The sequence below is a fragment of the Heptranchias perlo genome, unplaced genomic scaffold (genome assembly GCF_035084215.1).
Source record: "Heptranchias perlo isolate sHepPer1 unplaced genomic scaffold, sHepPer1.hap1 HAP1_SCAFFOLD_60, whole genome shotgun sequence".
NCBI classification, from domain to species: domain Eukaryota; kingdom Metazoa; phylum Chordata; class Chondrichthyes; order Hexanchiformes; family Hexanchidae; genus Heptranchias; species Heptranchias perlo.
Genome location: NW_027139623.1, coordinates 3322002 through 3343479, shown reverse-complemented (window position 1 = coordinate 3343479; position 21478 = coordinate 3322002). Strand labels below are relative to the sequence as shown.

The window sequence follows — 21478 nt, the reverse complement described above, 5'->3', positions numbered from 1 at the left end:
GGAAATATTATGCAACCAATAACCACAAAAAATAAAATTTGAATTCATTAATTGCCTTGTGTTACTGGGACGAGTAGATTAGATTTCCTCCAACTGCAGTCTCTCCCGGTGAATCCCAGCCTCTCCTCCCGCTTCATTGAATTCTCTGCCTCCTTATTCATTCTTTCATTTGATCCGCTTTTCCAAACCACGTGCTCCTGTCTCCCCTCCAGTTCTTATGCCATTTTCCTTGTCTCCCTCCGAATCTCACTTACTGCCTCGGCCTCCAACAGCCTCTTCCAATCCGATCCGAAGCCTCAAACTCACCGCCATGGATGTCAGTCTTCCTCGACTTGTGCCAGCCCCTGTCGGCTCTCTTCACCCAGAGTAACAAACCAGCAGCACCTCCCCCTGTCCCATCACCTTCCAGGCTCTCAGTCACTTTCCCGTCCATCTGGAGCCCAAATTCGGATTTAATCTATTGGATTCACTGTCCGTAAAACCCCTTCTCCCTTGCCCACCGGCTCTGCGCCCTCTCTCGTCTCTTTGAGTGGATCCGGTGCTCACTTTATTCACTTTCTGTATCAATTTCCCAATTCATTGTTTATAATTGTGTTTAAAAACATTTCTCTGCCCGAAAGCGCTGCCCAGGTCAGTGAATCAGTTTCCACCGTTTGATGCAGCAACAAAGCTGGAAATTTCACCCTGATCCTCTCAAACTGCCGCTTTGTCTCCAGGTCTGATCAGTAATTTCTCTGCTTCCGTTTCTCTCTCTTACAGTTAACTTGGTGGCGATTGTGATCCTGTCCCGAGGAAAGTGCGGCCTCTCCAAATGTATCACTCGCTACCTGGTGGGAATGGCGGCGGCCGATCTCCTGGTCATTATCACTGATGTGATATTGAGGGTGACTGGTAGGATATATTTCCCAGTTTCATTCTTGACCATTACCCCCGTGTGCCGTCTTATTGTCACCATGACTTTTTCAGCCACAGTGGCCTCTGTCTGGTTCACAGTGGTTTTCACCTTTGATCGATTTGTGGCCATTTGTTGTCAGAAGCTGAAAACTAAATATTGCACCGAGAAAACGGCGGCTGTTGTTATCGGGGTGGTGAGTGCGCTGAGCTGTTTACTAAACATTCCCTGGTACTTTGTGTTTGACCCGGAATATATAATGGACAATGTACCCCGGGGTTGTGTCGTGAAACCGACCTTTTTCACTTCACCCACATGGACAGCGTTTGACTTGTTTAATCTTGTGTTAATGCCTTGTCTCCCATTCATTCTGATTTTGCTGTTCAATGTTCTCACCGCCAGGCACATTTTAGCGGCCAGTGAAGTCCGCAGGGGACTCCGGGGCCGCAGCAATGGAGAGAATCACAAGGATCCAGAGATGGAGAACCGAAGGAAATCCATCATTTTACTCTTCAGTATATCAGGCAGTTTTATATTGTTATGGAGCACATTCGTTTTTTATGTTATCTCTCTGCATACAAAAAACGCCCAGTACTATACGGTCAGTGACATTGAGTCAGCCGGATTCATGCTTCAACTTCTCAGTTCCTGCACCAACACGTGTATTTATGCTGTGACCCAGACTAAATTCAGAGAGGAGCTGAAGAACGGGGTGAAATACCCACTGAATCTAATTGTTACATTAGTTAAATCATAGAAACGTCTCAAGACTTTTCATCCGAAATTGCATAAAAAGTCAATGAGAGTGGATTTTCCGGTTTGGCGGTGGTGTAAGTCGGCGGTAGCTGATCGGCCGCCTGTTATTCACTACGCCTGATTTTACTATCTATTGACATCAATGAGTTCACTAAAGTAACTGATATCAATCCAATACTTCAAATAAATTTGGAAACAGCGGACAGGAATTATATTTTACCCGACAAATGCGGTGTTGTGAAATGATACAAGATGTGATTCTAACATGAAATGGTTTGCTGTTATTAGTCTGGAAATAATATAATTTCAATATTAAATGTTTAATCCTGAAATGAATAAAAAATGAATTTCCCATCACACACACTGCCCGGTGGGATGGACTGAGGTTGAGCTGTCAGGGTCAGACAGCGTCCTGTTCATTGGGACATTTGTTTTGACCAGAACAGAATAATAATGGACCAACACCCGGACCGTTACTAACTGGTAAAATATTAATGTAATTTCAAACTCCAGTGGGGAGTTCCGGATATCGTTTCCTCTCTGAGCTGCTGTTCAGCAATGTTTACTCACTGCAGGGAGTTTAATGGGACATGAGTCTGGGCCTGGTTACACAGATCTATAAGGAAACCTCCTGATATATTTCTGAGACGATCAGGAGGCGGGAGATTTCTCACGGCGGCAGCAGGCCAAGGGAAAGCTCTCCTGCTCCTCCTCGCCACACAAAATATAAGTTAAAAATAAACTTCTCAGTGTTCTGGATCACTCAATGCCCATCGATAGGGCGGCTCCTCCTCCCATTCGTCACCAAATTTAAATACTGTCCCATATACGTCACAATACCCTGATTTACATATTACACGTGGTCTGACCCGGAAACAGGTGGGTGTTGCTCCGGCCGCTCTTCTCAGGACCCGACCCACGGTGGTGGAGGCAGGAACTCCAACGTTAAAGGGGCGGTAAGTGATCTGACACCATTTACTCGCCTCTACCGCCCCATTTCCGCCCGGCGGGGATGCATAAAATCGGCCACACCTTTCCTGACCTACGCCCTCGTATCAATCTTCGATGCCCATAAGCTGGTCCCTTGTCTCAAACTGTTCCATTTCTCCCAAACTCAGTCTCACTGACAGGTAGATTAAAAAATCCCAGTCCAAAATCACGCTTTCAGGTTGTCAATTTCACCAAAGGGCAACATTAGCCATGAATTAAATACCAGATACCCCGAGATTCCAATTGAATACTCGCCCAGAACTCTCTCACACACGTGAGTTTAATACATGAAGTATCCATTCGAATAGTGTACTATTTGAACACAAATTGCAAGTCCAAAACTCATGTACAGTAACAGATTGAGAAATGCTGTGACAGTGTAACCTGACAGTGTAACCTGAGAAACAAAATAAATACCAGTTTATATTTTCATAGTGTGAGATTTAAAGGTACGGTTTCAACATCCTGGGGGTCACCATTGACCAGAAACTTAACTGGACCAGCCATATAAATACTGTGGCTACGAGAGCAGGTCAGATGCTGGGTATTCTGCGGCGAGTGACTCACCTCCTGACTCCCCAAAGCCTTTCCACCATCTACAAGGCACAAGTCAGGAGTGTGATGGAATACTCTCCACTTGCCTGGATGAGTGCAGCTCCAACAACACTCAAGAAGCTCGACACCATCCAAGATAAAGCAGCCCGCTTGATTGGCACCCCATCCACCACCCTAAACATTCACTCCCTTCACCACCGGCGCACTGTGGCTGCAGTGTGTACCATCCACAGGATGCACTGCAGCAACTCGCCAAGGCTTCTTCGACAGCACCTCCCAAACCCGCGACCTCTACCACCGAGAAGGACAAGAGCAGCAGGCGCATGGGAACAACACCACCTGCACGTTCCCCTCCAAGTCACACACCATCCCGACTTGGAAATATATTGCCGTTCCTTCTTTGTCGCTGGTTCAAAATCCTGGAACTCCCTTCCTAACAGCACTGTGGGAGAACCGTCACCACACGGACTGCAGCGGTTCAAGAATGCGGCTCACCACCACCTTCTCGAGGGCAATTAGGGATGGGCAATAAATGCCGGCCTTGCCAGCGACGCCCACATCCCGTGAACGAATAAAAAAAAAGCACAGACTGAGATACACATTACACACGAGTCCAAAAATCTTATAAAATAAAATTTAAAGATGCAGTGTCAATTCCTTTAGTGCAGACTGATCTACACATTATATACCATTTCAAAAATATCACCATATCATTTTGATCGATACATTATCATTCACAATATTACTCACAGAGATACAGATTTGATACGAGTCCAAAAAGCACGCAAATTATCTGAATAAAGCCTCCAGCATCAAATCCTAAAGTGTATCCATATTTACCAATTAAATAATGAGAAAAACTATTTAAACATTAAGATATTAAAGCTACAATATTGAACACCATAATGTAATCTGAGAGAATAAATATAGACAGACACAGAATGAATCACACACTCAGACACAGTAGAGAGACTGACATGCAGAAGGAATCCCAAACTCACATACAGTACTAGAGGTTGCCAGACACAGAGTGAATCCCACACTCAAGTATGGTACCAGAGATGACAGAAACAGAATGAATCGCACACAGGCCTACATTACCAAGGACTGACTGATACCGAGTTCATCCCACACTCTCATAAAGCACGAGAGACTGAAAGGTAAAGTATGAATCGCATATTCACTAACAGTACCAGAGACTGACAGATACCGAATGAATCCCACACTCACACACAGTACCAGAGACTGACAGATACAGAATGAATCCCACACTCACACACAGCACCAGAGACTGACACATACAGAATGAATCCCATACGAACATACATTATGAGAAACTGCATATATGGAAATAATTCAAAACCCACACACAGTACCAGAGAATGTATATACAGAATGAATCCCACAGTCAAATAGAGTACCAGAGAGTGACAGATACAGCATGAATCCCACACTCACATGCAGTACCAGATGCTGAGAGATGCAAAGTGAATCTCACAGTCACCTATATTAGTGCAGGCTGAGTTACAAATTACTTACCAATGCAAAAATCTCACAGTCACAGACTGAAAGATACCGTATCAATTCCATCAATGCAGGCTTAGTTACACATTACATACCAGTCCAAAAATCTCATAGTGTCAGATTGAAAGATACAGTATCAATTCCATTAGTGCAGACTGAGCTACACATTCGAAACCATTACAAAAAAACTGACACAGATTCAGACTGAAATATACAGTATTCTATTCATGCAGACTGAGCTCCACATTATATACAAGTTCAAAAATGTCACCATATCAGTTTGGAGGATACACTAATTCACAATTGTGTTCCCATCGATACAGATTTAATAGAAGTCCAAAAAGTGCCCACATTATCTGAATATATCTGACAGCATTACATTTTAAAATATATCATTATCTACCAATTGAAGACTGGGAAAAAATATTCATGCATTAAGGTATTAAAGATACAGTTTTGAATGCCATACTGTAAATGGAGATACAAATTAGATACAGATAAAGAATGAATCTCACACTCCGATAGAGTGCCAGAGACTGATATATGGAATAAATCCCAAACTCATACAATGTACCAGAGACTGACAGATTCAAAATGAATCCCACATTCACACACTGTAGCACAGACTGACAGATACAGAATTGATATCACTCACATACAGCATCAGAAATTGATAGATACAGAATGAATGTCTCACCCACACACAATACCAGAGACTGACAGATACAGAATGATTCCCACACTCACATAGAGTACCAGGAACAGAATGAATTTCACTCACATACAGTAGCAGAAACTGACAGATACAGAATGAATGTCACAGTCACATTACTGCAGACTGAGTTACACTTTACAGACCAGTCCAAAGATCTCCTGGTGCCAGATTGAAAGATACAGTATAAATTCCATTAGAGCAGACTGAGCTACATATTAGATATATTGGTAAATACTCAGTATTATATGAAATAAACAGCATCAATACTATTGGTTCAGACTGAGCTACACATTATATACCAGTCCAAAAACCTCATAAATGATCAGACAGGAAGATACAGTGTCTATTCCATGAGCACTGCCTGAGCTGTACAATACATACAAGCCTGAAAATCCCATACAATATTAGACTGAAAAATACAGTATCAATTTCATCAGTGCAGACTGAGCCACACATTATATAGCAGTCCTAGAATCTCATATCCTATCAGACTCAAAGATACAACATCAATTGCATTAGCACAGACTGAGCTCCATGTTACTTACCAGTCCTAAAATCTCAGAGTATCAGATTGAAAGATTCAGTATCACTTCCATTATTGAAGACTGAGCTACGCATTGCATTTCAGTCAAAAAATCTCATACAGTATCAGACTGATAGATACAGTATCAATTCCTTTAGTTCAGGATGAGCTACATATTACATACCAGTCCAAAAATCTCATACAGTGTTAGACTCAGATACAGAATTAATCCCATTATTGCAGACTGATCTACACATTACATACCAGTCCAATAATTTCACCATGAACAGATTGAAAGGTCCATTATCATTCACAATAGAGTTCAGAGATTAAGATGTAATACTACTCCAAAACTCACACACATTGTTTGATTAAAGAAAATCAAAAAGTAATCCATATTTACAAATTAAATAATCAACGGAGAACTATATATAATTTAAAGTATTAAAGATACAGTTTCAAATACGATACTATAAACTGAAATAAGAATACAGAATGAATTCAGACTTGCACATTATCTCAGAGACTGAATTACAGAATGAATCCCACAATGAGATAAAGTAGCAGAGAATGTCAGATACAGAATGAATCTCACATTCACATACAGCACCAGAGACTGACAGATACAGAATGAATCCCACATTCACAAATAGCACCAGAGACTGGCAGATACAGAATGAATCCATCACTTATATATAGTACCCCTGAGACTGACAGATGCAGAATATACACCAAGCTCACAGTCAGTACCAGAGACTGACAGATATAGAATGAATCCTACACATACAGTACCAGGAACAGAATGAATCTCACTCACGCACAGTATCAGGGACTGACAGATACAGAATGAATCTCACACTCACAAACAGTACCAGAGACTGACAGATGCAGAATGAATCTCACAATCACATTACTGCAGACTGAGTTGCGCATTACATACCAGTCCATACATTTCATAGTGTCAGATTGAAAGATACAGTGTCAATTCCATTGGTGCAGACTGAGCTACATATTCGATATATTGGTAATACTCATGTTGTACTGAAATAAACAGTAGCAATACCATTGGTACAGACTGAGCTACACATTACATCCCAGTCCACAAATCATATAAATGATCAGACTGGAAGGTATAGTTTAAATTCTATTCGCACCACCTGAGCTAAAATTATATAACAGCCCAACAATCTCATACAATATTGGGCTGAAAGATACAGTATCGATTCCGTTCATGCAGACAGGGCCACAGATTATATAGCTGTCCAACAATGTCATACCATATCAGATTCAAAGATACAATATGAATTCCATTAGCATAGACTGAGCTATATGTCACTCACCAGTCCAAAAATCTCTCGCAGTGTTAGACTCCGACACAGAATTAATCCCATTATTGCAGACTGAACTACACATTACATACCAGTCCAGCAATTTCAATGTGAACAGATTGAAAGGTACATTATCATTCACAATAGAGTTCAGAGATTAAGATGTAATACTACTCCAAAACTCACACACATTGTTTAATTCAAGAAAATCGAAAAGTGTATCCATATTAACAAATTCAATACTCAACAAAGAACTGTATATAATTTGGAGTGTTAAAGATACAGTTTCAAATACGATACTCTGAACTGAAATAAGAATATGGAATGAATTTAGACTTGCACATTGTCTCAGAGACTGAATTACATAATGAATCCCACACCGAGATAAAGCAGCAGAGAATGGCAGATACAGAATGAATCCCACACTCACAGACAGTACCAGAGACTGACAGGTACATAGTTAATTCCACACTCACACACAGCACCAGAGAATGACAGTGATGGAATTAATCTCACACTGACATAAAGCACCAGAGACTGTCAGATACAGAATATACTCCACTCTCATATGCAGTACCAGAGATAGACAGATACAGAATAAACCCCACTCTCATATACAGTACCAGAGATAGACAGATACAGAATAAACCCCACTCTCATATACAGTACCAGAGACAGACAGACAGATACAGAATAAACCCCACTCTCATATACAGTACCAGAGATTGACAGATTCAGAATAAACCCCACTCTTATATATAGTACCAGAGATAGACAGATACAGAATAAACCCCACTCTCATATACAGTACGAGAGATAGACAGATACAGAATATACTCCACTCTCATATGCAGTACCAGAGACAGACAGATACAGAATAAACCCCACTCTCATATACAGTACCAGAGATAGACAGATACAGAATAAACCCCACTCTCATATACAGTACCAGAGATAGATACAGAATAATCCCACTCTCAAAAACAGTACCATAGAGAGACAGACAGCCAGATACAGAATAAACCCCACTCTCATATACAGTACCAGGGAAAGATACAGAATAAACCCCACTCTCATATACATTACCAGAGACTGACCTCTACTGGACGTAAGCTAGAACTGTAAAAGAGTGGAACAAATTCACATCATCTGTCGTGGTTCCAGAAACAGGACAATGTGCAATGTGAGGAAAGTTTCTGTCTGTAACTTTTACTCTCCTATTTTTGCACATTTTGACGGTGAAACATGAAGACAATTGATTCATAATCAAGTTTTTGTTTCATTCATTTGATAGTTGTGAATTTACCCCATTATATTTCACTGTACATTGCGCAGTATTTCTCTCTGATTTCTCAGGACACGATTTACATTGCTCCTCACCTGTTCTTGAGTTACAAGACATACTTTCTCTTTCTGCAGGCAAATACTTGAAGGACCCAGAATCAGTGTGATCTTTCCTGCACCCGAGGCACAAGGAACAGTGCAGCCAGCTCCTTCTCACACACAGTATGTACATTATCACTCACAGAGCACAGAGACACAGACAGGTCATCAGTTCCACAGTCTCACACCGCAGAAATAGTCAATCCCATACTGATCCCAATCGAACAGTCAAACAGAGCAGGAGAGACAGACGGAATTTCCATTTCACAATGACTCATTACCGCTGACCGGCAGATAAATAATTCCCAGTCCAAAATCACACCCAGTATCAGATTGAAAGGCACTGTGTCAATCTCACATTAGTTCAGCCTTAGCGACAAATTAACTACCAGATAGAACTGACACATGGTACTGATTGATAGGTACAGAATGAATCACAATAGTGTACCCCGAGAATCAAATTAAATACCAGCCCACAACTCACACACATTATGAGTTTAAAGATGCAGTCTTCATGCCAATAGTGTACCCTGAGATACAAATTAGATACCAGTTCAGATGTTACCCATATTTGACTCACATATATGTACAAAAACCTCATAGTGTCAGAATGAAATGTACAGTTTAAATTCCGTTACTGCAGATTGAGGTATACGTTAGATACCAGTCCAAAATTCTCATACAGTATAAGACTGAAAGATATAGTATCGATTTGATTAGTATAGACTGACCTACACATTACATACCAGTCCATAAATCTCACACAGTATGAAACTGAAACATACAGTATCAATTCCATTAGTGCAGACTGAGCTACACATTAAATACCAGTCCAGAAATCACATTCAGGGTCATGCTGAAAGATACAGTATCAATTTCATTAGTGCGGATTGAGCTGCACATTACACATCAGTCTAAGTATATTCCGCAGCATCAGACTGAAAGATACAGTATCAATTCCATTAGTGCAGACTGAGCCACACATTATATACAGTCCAAAATTCGCATATAGGATTAGACTGAAAGATACAGTAACAATTCCTTTACTGCAGACTGAGCTACGCATTACCTACCAGTCCAAAAATCACTTTCATGGCCATGCTGAAAGATACAGTATCATTTCCATTAGTGCAGACTGAGCTACACATTATATACCATCCAAAAATCACGTTCAGTCTCAGCCTGAAAGATACAGTATCAATTCCATTAATGCTGTCTGAGCTACACATTACATACCAGTTCAAAAACCGCATACGGTGTCGGACTGAAAGATACAGTATCATTCTTATTATAGCTGATTGAGCCACAGTATCAATTTGACTTGTACAGACTGAGCTACACATTACATACCAGTTCAAAAACCTCATACTGTAACAGACTGAAAGATACAGTATCAAATCCATTACAGCTGACTGAGCTACACCGTACACACTAGTCTAAATATATTATACAGAATCAGACTGAAAGATACAGTATCAATTCCATTATAGCTGACTGAGCTACACGGTACACACTAGTCTAAATATATTACACAGAATCAGACTGAAAGATACAGTATCAATTCCATTATAGCTGACTGAGCTACACCGTACACACTAGTCTAAATATATTACACAGAATCAGACTGAAAGATACAGTATCAATTCCATTATAGCTGACTGAGCTACACGGTACACACTAGTCTAAATATATTACACAGAATCAGACTAAAAGATACAGTATCAATTCCATTATAGCCGACTGAGCTACACCGTACACACTAGTCTAAATATATTACACAGAATCAGACTGAAAGATACAATATCAATTCCATTAGCGCAGACTGAGCTGCACCTTACACACTTGTCTAAATATATTACATAGAATCAGACTGAAGGATACAGTATCAATTCCATTAGTGCAGACTGAGCTACACCAGTCCATAAATCACATTCAGCGTCATGCTGAAAGATACAATATCAATTCCATCAGGGCAGACTGAGCTGCACAATAAATACCAGTCCAATAATTTCACAGTAACAGATTGAAACGTACATTATCATTCACAATAATCTTCACAGAGATTAAGATGTAATCCTACACCAAAACTCACACACATTGTTTGATTAAAACAAAATCCCAAAGTGTATCCATAATTACAAATTAATGCTCGACAAAAGACTGTGCATACATTAATGAATTAAAGACACTGTTTCAAGCAATCGACTCTAACCTGACATAAGAATATAGAACGAATCCAGACTTGCATTTTGTCTCAGAGACTGAGTTACAGAATAAATTCCACACTCACATACAGCACCAGAGACTGACAGATTCAGAATGAATCCCACACTCACATACAATACCAGGGACTGACAGATACAGAATGAATCCCACACTCACACGCAGCACCAGAGACTGACAGATTCAGAATGAATCTCTCACCACACGCAGCACCAGAGACTGATAGATGCAGAATGAATCCCACACTCACACACAGTCTGACATCTACTGGCCGTAAGGGAGAACTGTAACAGAGTGGAACAAATTCACATTATCTGTCGTTGTGACAGAAACAGGAAAATGTGCAATGTGAGGAAATAGTTTCTCTCTGTATCTTCTACTCTCGTATTTTTTCAGTGAAAAATTAAGCCAATTGATTCATAATAAAGTTTTTGTTTTGCTCATTCCAAAGTTGTGAATTAAATTTCACTCTACATTGCGCAATATTTCTGTCTGATTTCTCAGGACACGATTTATATTAATTCAAATAAACCGAACTGAAACACGAATAAAAACTGAGCGCAAATCTGGAAGTTTCAATGGCGAACGTCAAAGGTGAAAAGGATAAATTATGCAAAATATTATACCGAAAATGCTGGAAAGACTCAGCAGGTCCGGCAGCATCTGTGGAGAAGGGAAGCTCGGGTTAACGGTTCAGGACTATGACCCTTCTATAGATCAGAAAGGTTAATCCGACATAATTTAAATAAGGAACGGGAATCAGCAGAGGGAAAAACTTCAAAAAATCAATTAATTTCACTGAATCCGAGCAATTGTGTCCCGTATCCACCGTACAGATCAGGGGAAATAATAATACAAAAGAACAGAGTTAAATTCAACATTATGGGGGAAATAAATGAATTTTAAAAATATTGTTAATACAAATTAGACCTGTTTCGGTTTTGGAAAAACTATCCCTCTGAACAGCATCAGATCGGTTCCAGTCTTGGTGTTAGTGATTTAATCGTGCTGGGATTCAAAACTGTTAGAATTAACTGTTTCAAAGGCAGCTCTGCTCACCACTGTAGCACCTTAGTTCACAAGGAGGGAAAAATAGAGTGTTTCTCTGGAGTTTGGAATTTGGTTTTCTAGCACTTTAAACACAGACAATAAATAGTTTCCAAACATCAGCCACTGAACAGACACAAATAGCTGGTGGAATTTCTCATTGATCGATATTAAATAAGAAGATGACAAAAGAGAATAGGAAGAGGTTAGGAAGAAGTCAAAAAAACAATTCGGGAAGCAAAGAGGAACTACGAAATAAAATTATCAAGGAATATAAAAAGAAAAAGTAAATTATTCCACTGAAACATAAATAACAAAAGGAAAATCAGAATATCTTGAGTGCCACTAAGGGATGCACAAGATCAACTCACAGGTAACATCAGAGAAATGGCAGAAATATTGAATTATTACTTTGCCTCAGTATTTACCCGGGTGATTAACAGGGTGAATGTGGTATGAGAGGAAGAGATCAATAAAGATATAAAGATATTGAGTTAGAAAGGGTCGTTAAACTCCTCGTTCAGATGGATTGCATCCGTGCATATTAAATGAAGCAAAGGAAGAGATTGCAGAGGCACTGTTACATATATAGAAAAAATCATCACAAAAGGAATAGTGCCAAAGGACTGTATGACAGTTAATGTGATTCTTATATTTTAAAACAGGAGATAGAACAATTCCAGGGAACTATAGACCAGTTAACTAAAGGTCGGTGGTTGGAGTGATCATGGAATCTTTTACTCAATGACGCAATAGAAAAACATCTACAAACCGAAAATATAATAAAGAATACTCAGCACGGATTTCAGAAAGGGAAGGTTTAACAGTTTGACAGAAGGTTTGACAGTTTCAATTACAGTTCAACATAACTTATCTGCTTTTCAATTCTATTCCTCTCGAAATAAACTTCTGTGTTTGCTTTCTGTGGCCTTATCAACCTGTGTTGCTACTTTTAATGATTTGTCAATCTGTACCCCTAAATCCCTTTGCTCTTCTACCCCATTCAGACTCTTATTTTCCAAGCAGGGTGTGGCCTCCTTATTCCCCCGAGCAAAATGCACCACCGCACACCTTTCTATATGGAAATTCAATGGACATTTACACCGCCTTTCAGCAAGCTTCTGAAAGTCTTGTTGTATTTTGTTGAATTCTTCCTCAGTATAGAAAATACCCCCTAAATTAATTACAAGCATTTAATACAGCATTACAACTCATGTTTTTTCTAACAAAATATTTCCCATTGCCAGTTTTTCTAAATCCCACTCGTGCAATATAATGTGAAGAATGAGTTTATCTTCTGTCCCTCTCTCATCTGTAAACTTCAATGACCCGGGGTTTGGGGACATCTACTGGCCGGAAGCAGAACTGCAACAGTTCGGAACAAATTGCTGAAACCGGACAATGTGTAGTGTGAGCGTGTTTGTGATTGGTGGCAGGTATTAAATCTGATTGGATATCTGAAGAAACCAATAAGAGAGTGAAAGGAAAATGTGACGTTGCATCACTCCCAATGACCCAATCACAATCATTGCCTTCCCCCATCCCTCATTACCATTGGGCTGTGGGGCTGCCTATTTAATCCGAGCTCGGAGCGGATTTGGGTCATTTCTGGGTCTGAAATTGAGTTTGAAAATGCCTGAGGACAAGAAAGCAGCTCCCAAGAAGGGCGCCAAGAAAACCTTGAGTAAAGCACCAGCCAAGGGCGGCAAGAAGCGGAGAAAGTCGAGGAAGGAGAGTTACTCCATCTACGTCTACAAAGTGATGAAGCAGGTTCACCCCGACACCGGCATCTCCTCCAAGGCCATGAGCATCATGAACTCCTTTGTGAACGATATTTTCGAGCGCATCGCGGGTGAGGCTTCCCGCCTGGCCCATTATAATAAACGGCACACCATCAGCTCCCGGGAGATCCAGACCGCCGTGCGCCTGCTGCTGCCCGGGGAACTGGCCAAGCACGCCGTGTCGGAAGGGACAAAGGCGGTGACCAAGTACACCAGCTCCAAGTAAAACTCCACAATGTACTGAAAAAAAATTAAACAAAGGCTCTTTTAAGAGCCACCCACAGTCTCTCTGAAGACGCTGTACCGCCACCTCTGCATGGAATCATTTTACTGTCGATAGTTTGATACTAACTATCTCTCTATAACTCATGTGTTTTTGTAGTTTCTCTTGAAATCTGGAAGATTCTCATAATCACAGCCCGGTTTAATCTGTGTGTCGCTTTTTTATTTAGTCCCAATAACCAAAAACGTGTCCCTGATCCTCTCATTCCCGTTCATTTTCCACCCCTTCCCCCGCATCTGCCCCTTCAGAGCCGTTTTAAGGGGGTGGATTAGACTTCAGTCATTTCATTCTCCTTTTCACGTTTGTTTGTTCATTATTCGGGAATATCACTTTCAGAACCGCAATCCTTTGTAAAACAGCAGCAACCCTGAAAGGGACTTCACACCGAGTACAGAATAGTCTAAAGGCTCTGTCACTGTTCGACTTCTTACACCAGGAGTCTCGGCTCCGGTTTCGATCGCGCTGCAGCTCCTGTGAACAGGGATCAATCCACAATCTGTGGTTTGTTACTTTTACAAAGATTGAGCTGGAATCTGTCCCGTTACAAAATGGGACTTTATTCCCGCCCGATTGAAAGCGAACGGTGAAAGAAGGCGGATTTTAACCGGATTGTAAAAAATTCTGGAAGTTCTGACGGGAAATGTGGAATAACAGAGTAAAAGAAGAGAGATTTTTAAATCTTTGTCTTTACGCGACATTATTTACTAAATCCGCTTCTTGTGTTACAAATATATTGGCGGGCATTTCAAATTTGAAAAAAACGGTTCAGTTCGGTATTTTCCGCCTTTTCTCATTGCCGGCTATTGATTGGTGAATTAAACAGCTCTCTGATTGGTCTGTTCGTTGAACCAATGAGATTGAGAACAGATGGACCAATCACAATTGCCCCCACTGTTCTCCTCCAGAAGGTACAAGAATGGTAAATACGGAAATCATTCTTCATTCTTTGTGAAAGTGTTTGTGAGATTGTGGAAATGTCTGGAAGAGGAAAAACCGGCGCTAAAGCTCGGGCCAAGGCCAAGTCTCGCTCATCCCGGGCCGGACTGCAGTTTCCTGTGGGCCGTGTTCACAGGCTCCTGCGAAAGGGGAACTACGCTGAACGTGTGGGTGCCGGAGCCCCGGTCTATCTGGCTGCTGTGCTCGAGTATCTGACGGCTGAAATCCTCGAGCTGGCCGGCAACGCGGCCCGGGACAACAAGAAGACCCGCATCATCCCCAGACACCTGCAGCTGGCCATCCGCAACGACGAGGAGCTCAACAAGCTGCTGGGACGGGTGACCATCGCTCAGGGCGGGGTGCTGCCTAATATCCAGGCCGTGCTGCTGCCGAAGAAAACCAGCACTGTGAGCTCCAAGAGCAAATAAAGCAGCCAAGATTTAATCTGATAACCCAAAGGCTCTTTTCAGAGCCACCCACTGTATCTATGAAAGGGCTGGTTACTGTCTGAAGAGACTGACCTATTGATTACAGTTATCCCACGTTAATACAGCGGTTAAACTAATGGGAGCCAATGTAATTCACCGAGCACATGGGTGATCGGTGACGGGTCTTGTTGGGAGTTGGGATAGGGGAACGGTGTTTTGGAGGAGTTCAAGTTTACACAGGGCAGAAGATCGGAGGCTGACCAGGGGAGCATTGGAAGAGCCAAGTCTGGAGGTAACAAGGGCGTGGGTGAGGGTTTCAGCACCAGATCAGCTGAGGCAGGGGAGGAGACGCGCGATGTTTCGGAGGTGGAAGTTGGCGGTCTTGGTGGTGGAGCGGAAATGGGGTCTGATGCTTATCTCAGGGTAAATTGGACGCTGAGGTTGCGAAGTTTAAGATTCCGCTTCACACAGTGGCCAGGGACAAGTCTCTGTCCATCTCAGTCCTTGAATCCAGTCCCCACACAGGAACTGTCTCTGTCCATCCCAGTACCTGAATCTATCCAGTCCCCACACAGGATCATTTTCCATCCATCCAGGTGCCTGAATCTATCCAGTCCCCACACAGGATAATTCTCTATCCATCCAGGTCCCTGAATCTATTCAGTCCCCACACAGGACCAGTCTCCATCCATCCCGGTGCCTGAATCTATTCAGTCCCATACTGACCCAAGCACGGAAAGGTATCGGGTGCCTTCCACACCGATTCAAGTTTATTGAACTTTTGGGCGCCTACTGTCAGCTACAAATCTGAAAACTAAAACTCCCTCTTCCAACGGTTCCGTAGCGGCACTGATTGATTCTGTTATGACAGTGATTGTATTGGAACTGTAGTGTGCCTCATTTATTGAATTTAAATTGTATTTTCCGCCTTTTTTTCGAGCAATCCTTGAATATTAAGGCGGAGTCTGTAAGGATTGTGTCTGAATTTATATTTCGCATTTGATGCTGGTGAAAAGTTTATAAAGGACGGTAACTGATTCCTGGAGGCGGAGCTTGAAGTTTCACGTCCGCTTGTCCGTCATTCCGAGCCAGTCTCCTCCTTCCCGCACTTCATGCTCTGTCTGTCATTCAAACACTCCTCCCCGGCCTCTCCGATAATGTGCCTTTCTCAACCAGGTCGGGGCGGGCTTTATAAATAAAGAAGAAAGGCGAGAGTTTTTCATTCAGCGGCGATCTGAGTGAAGAATCATCATGTCTGGCAGAGGTAAAGGAGGAAAAGGACTGGGCAAAGGAGGAGCCAAGCGGCACCGGAAAGTGCTTCGTGATAACATCCAGGGGATCACCAAACCAGCCATCCGCCGCCTGGCTCGCCGTGGCGGTGTCAAGCGGATCTCGGGTCTGATCTACGAGGAAACCCGCGGGGTGCTGAAGGTTTTCCTGGAGAATGTGATCAGGGACGCGGTCACCTACACTGAACACGCCAAGCGCAAGACGGTCACTGCCATGGATGTGGTGTACGCTCTGAAACGGCAGGGCCGCACTCTCTATGGATTCGGCGGCTGAACAATTCGACCCTTTCTGACCAAACACAAAACAAAGGCTCTTCTAAGAGCCACCCACCGCCTCACAGAGAGAGCACTGACCTGGGAACGGGTGCGGGGATATATGGGGCTCGGGAATAGTTTTACAATTAAGGAGTTTTCAGGAACACAATACGGTGACGTGGGATCGGCGGCGTGCTGCACCGGTTACTGAGAGGAAAATTTCCCTTAATGAGTGCACTGAATTGTCCAGGGAACGTTACAAGTGAGTTTACCCGGACCTGCATTCCCCCTCAGTGAAATGCTCCTTCACTCCATTCGCTCTGTTTTGGTTCTATTTATCAGTCAGATGTTGTGATGTGGGACCGGGGGTTTCCATGGGAGAACAGGTTAAGCTGAGCCGCTGTGATAAGGGCCCAGTTTGTGATGTGGACTTTCCCTCTGACGGTTGTTTCTGACACTGATACTGAGAGGGTTTGTGAAATTGAACCGTTTGAGCTCAGTCATTGGGGACCTGGAATTACCACAGGCCCAACTCTCAAAGCCCGCTCCAAACTGAGGCGACTTCTCATTGGTTGCTTTGCTTGAAAACTAATTTCCTTTACCAATCGGAGAGACGTCAATAAGAAAACAGAGCAATTTATTGGCCAGAATTGACCGATTTTTTAAAATTTGAAAAAGGCCGCCAATTTCAGTGTATGAAATCAGTGAATTACTCAGACATGTCGTTTTCAGACAAAGACTTAAAATCTCTTTGTAATAATGTTATTCCGTATTACACGTCCCAGATTCCTAGCGCTGTTTTAAAATCACATTGTCCATAACTTGCGGAATAAAACCCCATTCATAGATTGCTGATATGGACAAATTTCACTTCTACCTGTAAAATAACAAATTACAGGTTATCGATTGATTCCGTTGCAGGGACTGAACAGGAGCCGTGTGTCCTGAAAACGGAATCATTGACGAAGCCTGAAAATGAGCCTATTTTCTCCAAGACGTTCATTCTGGATTGTGACACTGCGGGGAACGTGCTGCTAATATGCGGGATATTAATATCAGTAATTAATTATTTCAGAGATTGGCTCCGCAGTGAGAAAGAGGAAGGAACTGAATTCTGATTCTTAGCCCTGAAAGTGATTGTTAACGGGAAAACCGGGGGCGGTGTAAATCTGAATGAGAGCAAGAGCAAAGCAAAAGGGGAATTGAACGGACCCCTGGCCCGTGTTCACTTTATTGGGTCGTAAATTCTACAGAGACAAACATCAAAATGGGGCAGTTTCACTGACTTTCTTTCAATTTCCCCAATAGATTCAAAGGATGATGACCGAGTAAAGCAGCAATTCTGAATCTCAGTCTCTGGTCCTGTGTGTGAGTGTGGGATTCATTCTGTATCTCTCACTCTCTGGTACTGTGTGTGAGTGTGGGATTCATTCTGTATCTGTCAGTCTCAGGTCCTGTGTATGAGTGTGGGATTCATTCTGTATCTGTCAGTCTCTGGTACTGTGTGTGAGTGTGCGATTCATTCTGTATCTCTCACTCTCTGGTACTGTGTGCGAGTGTGGGATTCATTCTGTATTTCTCAGTCCGTGGAACTGTATGTGAGTGTGAGAGGGCAGGGACCTTTGTACAGGTCAGGTTTCTGATCCCCTCTCCCATGGGACTAACCTTTCAACCGAAACCCAACAGCCGCTGTTTAAAATGTATCCTTCACACTTCTCACCTGGTGCCTTCAATTGATGCTCTTTGTATAACTCCCCACATCCTTACTGTCCGGCTCTGTTTCCACTCTTCACTGTCCAACCACAGAGTGAGACTGGAACTAAACCAGGAACATTCACTATTGGTTTGGGGGGAGAAAGCAGCAATGATTTTAAATAGCAGGTTCTTCCCATTCTGAGTGTGAAACGGACACACTGGTGGGAATGTGAGACTGATATTGTGCCTCTCTGTGTCGCTGTCTCTTGCGCTGTACATGAAGGTGGGATACTGTTCCTGAGCGTGAAACGGACATACTGATAGGAAGTGCGAGACTGATACTGTGTCTGTGTGTATGTCTCTCTGTTTGTCTGTCGGTCTGTCTTTCTCTCTCTCTCCAGTGCTGTACATGAAAGCAGGATACTGTTAATGAGCGTAATATAGATACCCTGTTGTAAGGTAAAGACTCATTCTGTGTCTGTGAACAGACCTCCGGTTCTGTTGGTCAGACGGTCACTGTCCCTTCTATTATGTATGCGCCGGTCTGACGGTGCATTTACCTGTCTCCAGTCCAGTAAGGAAAGTTGGAGAGAAACAGCCTGTAACTGTCTGACACTGGACTGCCTGTTAGTGTTGAATATATTCAGTAACTAGCCGTCTAAGGGGATTGAGAACGGGACGGATAGGACACCAGTTACGATTGTCTGTCAGTCAGTTTCGGAGGAGAGAGAGACACAGAGAGATTGGAGGAGCCCAGAGCGGATAATTTGTATTTTCATCTCAATCAAACATATTTCTGTGTCGAACAATATAATAATGTAAAACCAGATGTGGATTATCACATCCACAGCTGTGATTGACTCCTGCCCCTGAATCTGGGGACCAGACACTGTGAGGAGCGCCGGCCTCAGAGTGTTTAACAGTGACTGAGCTGGGAAACTACAACTAACCCCCGAGAATCTGCAGCACAGGCCGAGCGGGGAGGAAAGCCTGTCCCGGGAATTGTCAATCTGGCGAACAGTTTGTCCTGTGAATGTGAAGATGTGAACATTGTGTCAGAGAGAGTGTGTTAAAGGGGCGGGCGGGTTAGATTAATGTCACTGTGTTTGTGTGGCCGGTCTCATCGCCGGATTTCCGAGTCCCTTTTGAGTAAAATTTTTTAAAATCCCTGTCAAAGGATCGCCCTCCTCCCCTGCCGAGCTCCGAAGTGGAAATTTAAGGTAAAGTTTCAGATCAATTCAAGATTTCAGCCGAAAAACGGAGATCATGTCGGCGATCGGGTGAGAGAGCGCGATCAGTGCATCAATGAAACGGGTTTAAATCGAAACTGGTGCTTTTAATTCCGGTGAAAGTTTATCGACAGCAAACATCCCGGTGTTAGAGATAGGAAGGGGCCAGTCTGGGACTCTGGAGTGCCCGATTTGAATTGGAATCGGGGAGTTTAAGAGGAGAGAGAAACACAGAGAGGCTGGAGGGGCCGGGAGCTGACAGCAGGATGTCTCCGCCCCGTCCGCTCTGTGCCTTTAAGTTGCTCTGTGCCGCCGCCTCTCGTTTCATTTCTGACCCAGCTCTGACTGTCAGAGAGATTTTCGACAGAGTCCCGGACATGACAGACACTGCAGCCGCCGAAATGGCACCTCCTGCCGCCGCCGCTCCACCCAAGGCTCCCAAGAAGAAGAAGGCGGTTCCCCGACCCAAGACCACCGGTCCCCCGTTGGGAGAACAGATCCTCAAGATTGTGGCGGAGTGCAAGGATCGCAAGGGCATATCCCTGGCCGCGATAAAGAAGGTTCTGGCTACCAAAGGCCTGGATGTGGAGAAGCTCCGGTCCCAGATCAAATTAAGTATCAAGAGAAATGTGGAAAAAGGCTCCCTGGTGCAGATCAAGGGCACGGGCGCCTCGGGCTCCTTCAGAGTCGCTAAGAAGGAAACCCAGGCAAAAGTGGTGAAGAAGGTGAAGAAACAAGTGACCAAGAAATCTCCCGGAAAGAAACCAGCGGCCAAAAAAACAGCCGTCAAGAAATTAACGGCCAAGAAACCAGCGGTCAAGAAATCGACCACGAAAAAGGCGGCGAAATCACCAATTAAGAAGAAAGCGGCGGCGAAGAAGCCCAAGACCCCCAAGACAGTGAAGGCGAAGGCGAAGAAGGTGGAAAAACCGAGGGCCAAGCCCAAGCCGAAGTCAGCAAAGCCCAAGAAAGCAGCGGGCAAAAAGAAGTAAAAAATCAAGTGCAACTTGTGACCATCTGAACCCAACGGCTCTTCTCAGAGCCACCCACGTCTCTCAGAAAAGAGCTGATCCCGGAATCAGATGATTTCTGTCCCGGGGCCGGGCTCAGATTTCAGATAGAAATAATTTCAAATAAACCCAGGGTCCTGGTGACTCGCTGATATTCGCTATCCCCGCCCCACCCCCACTGTCTGAAATAAAATAGAGAGAATGGGATATCCGGGCCGGGCCTCACTGGAACTGGCGTGTGTTCGGCTCCAGTCCCAGTTCATTTTTTCTCACAGATTCAGGGCGAGAGTCCGTGACAGGGTAACACTGGCGGAGATCCGCCGCTATCACAATTCAAACCCCAACACATGAGATTCTTCAAATCAGCTGGAATAAAGTGTTTGTAAACTGCTGAACCCGTCTGGGAGGGGATGTGTGGGGAGATCGAATCGGGTCTGACACTGAAATGGAAGGAGGCGGGTTGACTTGTTATAGAAGGGACTGTATTTAGGCAGGAATATTACTGACTGTTAATTGTAACGGGGCTTATTTAAAAGCTCTGTTTTTCTGGGAATCCATGAATATGAAGCCCGAGTCTGTAAGGGTTTGTGCGGAGCGCTGTGTTTCGGTTCTATTATCGAGAAACGGTTTGAAATT

The 21478-nt window shown here is 43.1% G+C and overlaps 1 protein-coding gene and 1 pseudogene across 1 annotated transcript; both read left to right on the top strand.

Moving 5' to 3' along the window:
* Positions 1–21478, top strand: part of LOC137316688 (zinc finger protein 585A-like) — a 188808-nt pseudogene that overhangs the window by 138972 nt on the left and 28358 nt on the right.
* On the top strand, positions 837–20824 carry LOC137316665 (histone H1-like). Its single transcript, XM_067980511.1, has 3 exons — positions 837–891; positions 17830–17966; positions 20234–20824. The coding sequence occupies exons 1-3, from the start codon at positions 837–839 to the stop codon at positions 20822–20824; spliced, it is 783 nt and encodes a 260-aa protein (XP_067836612.1).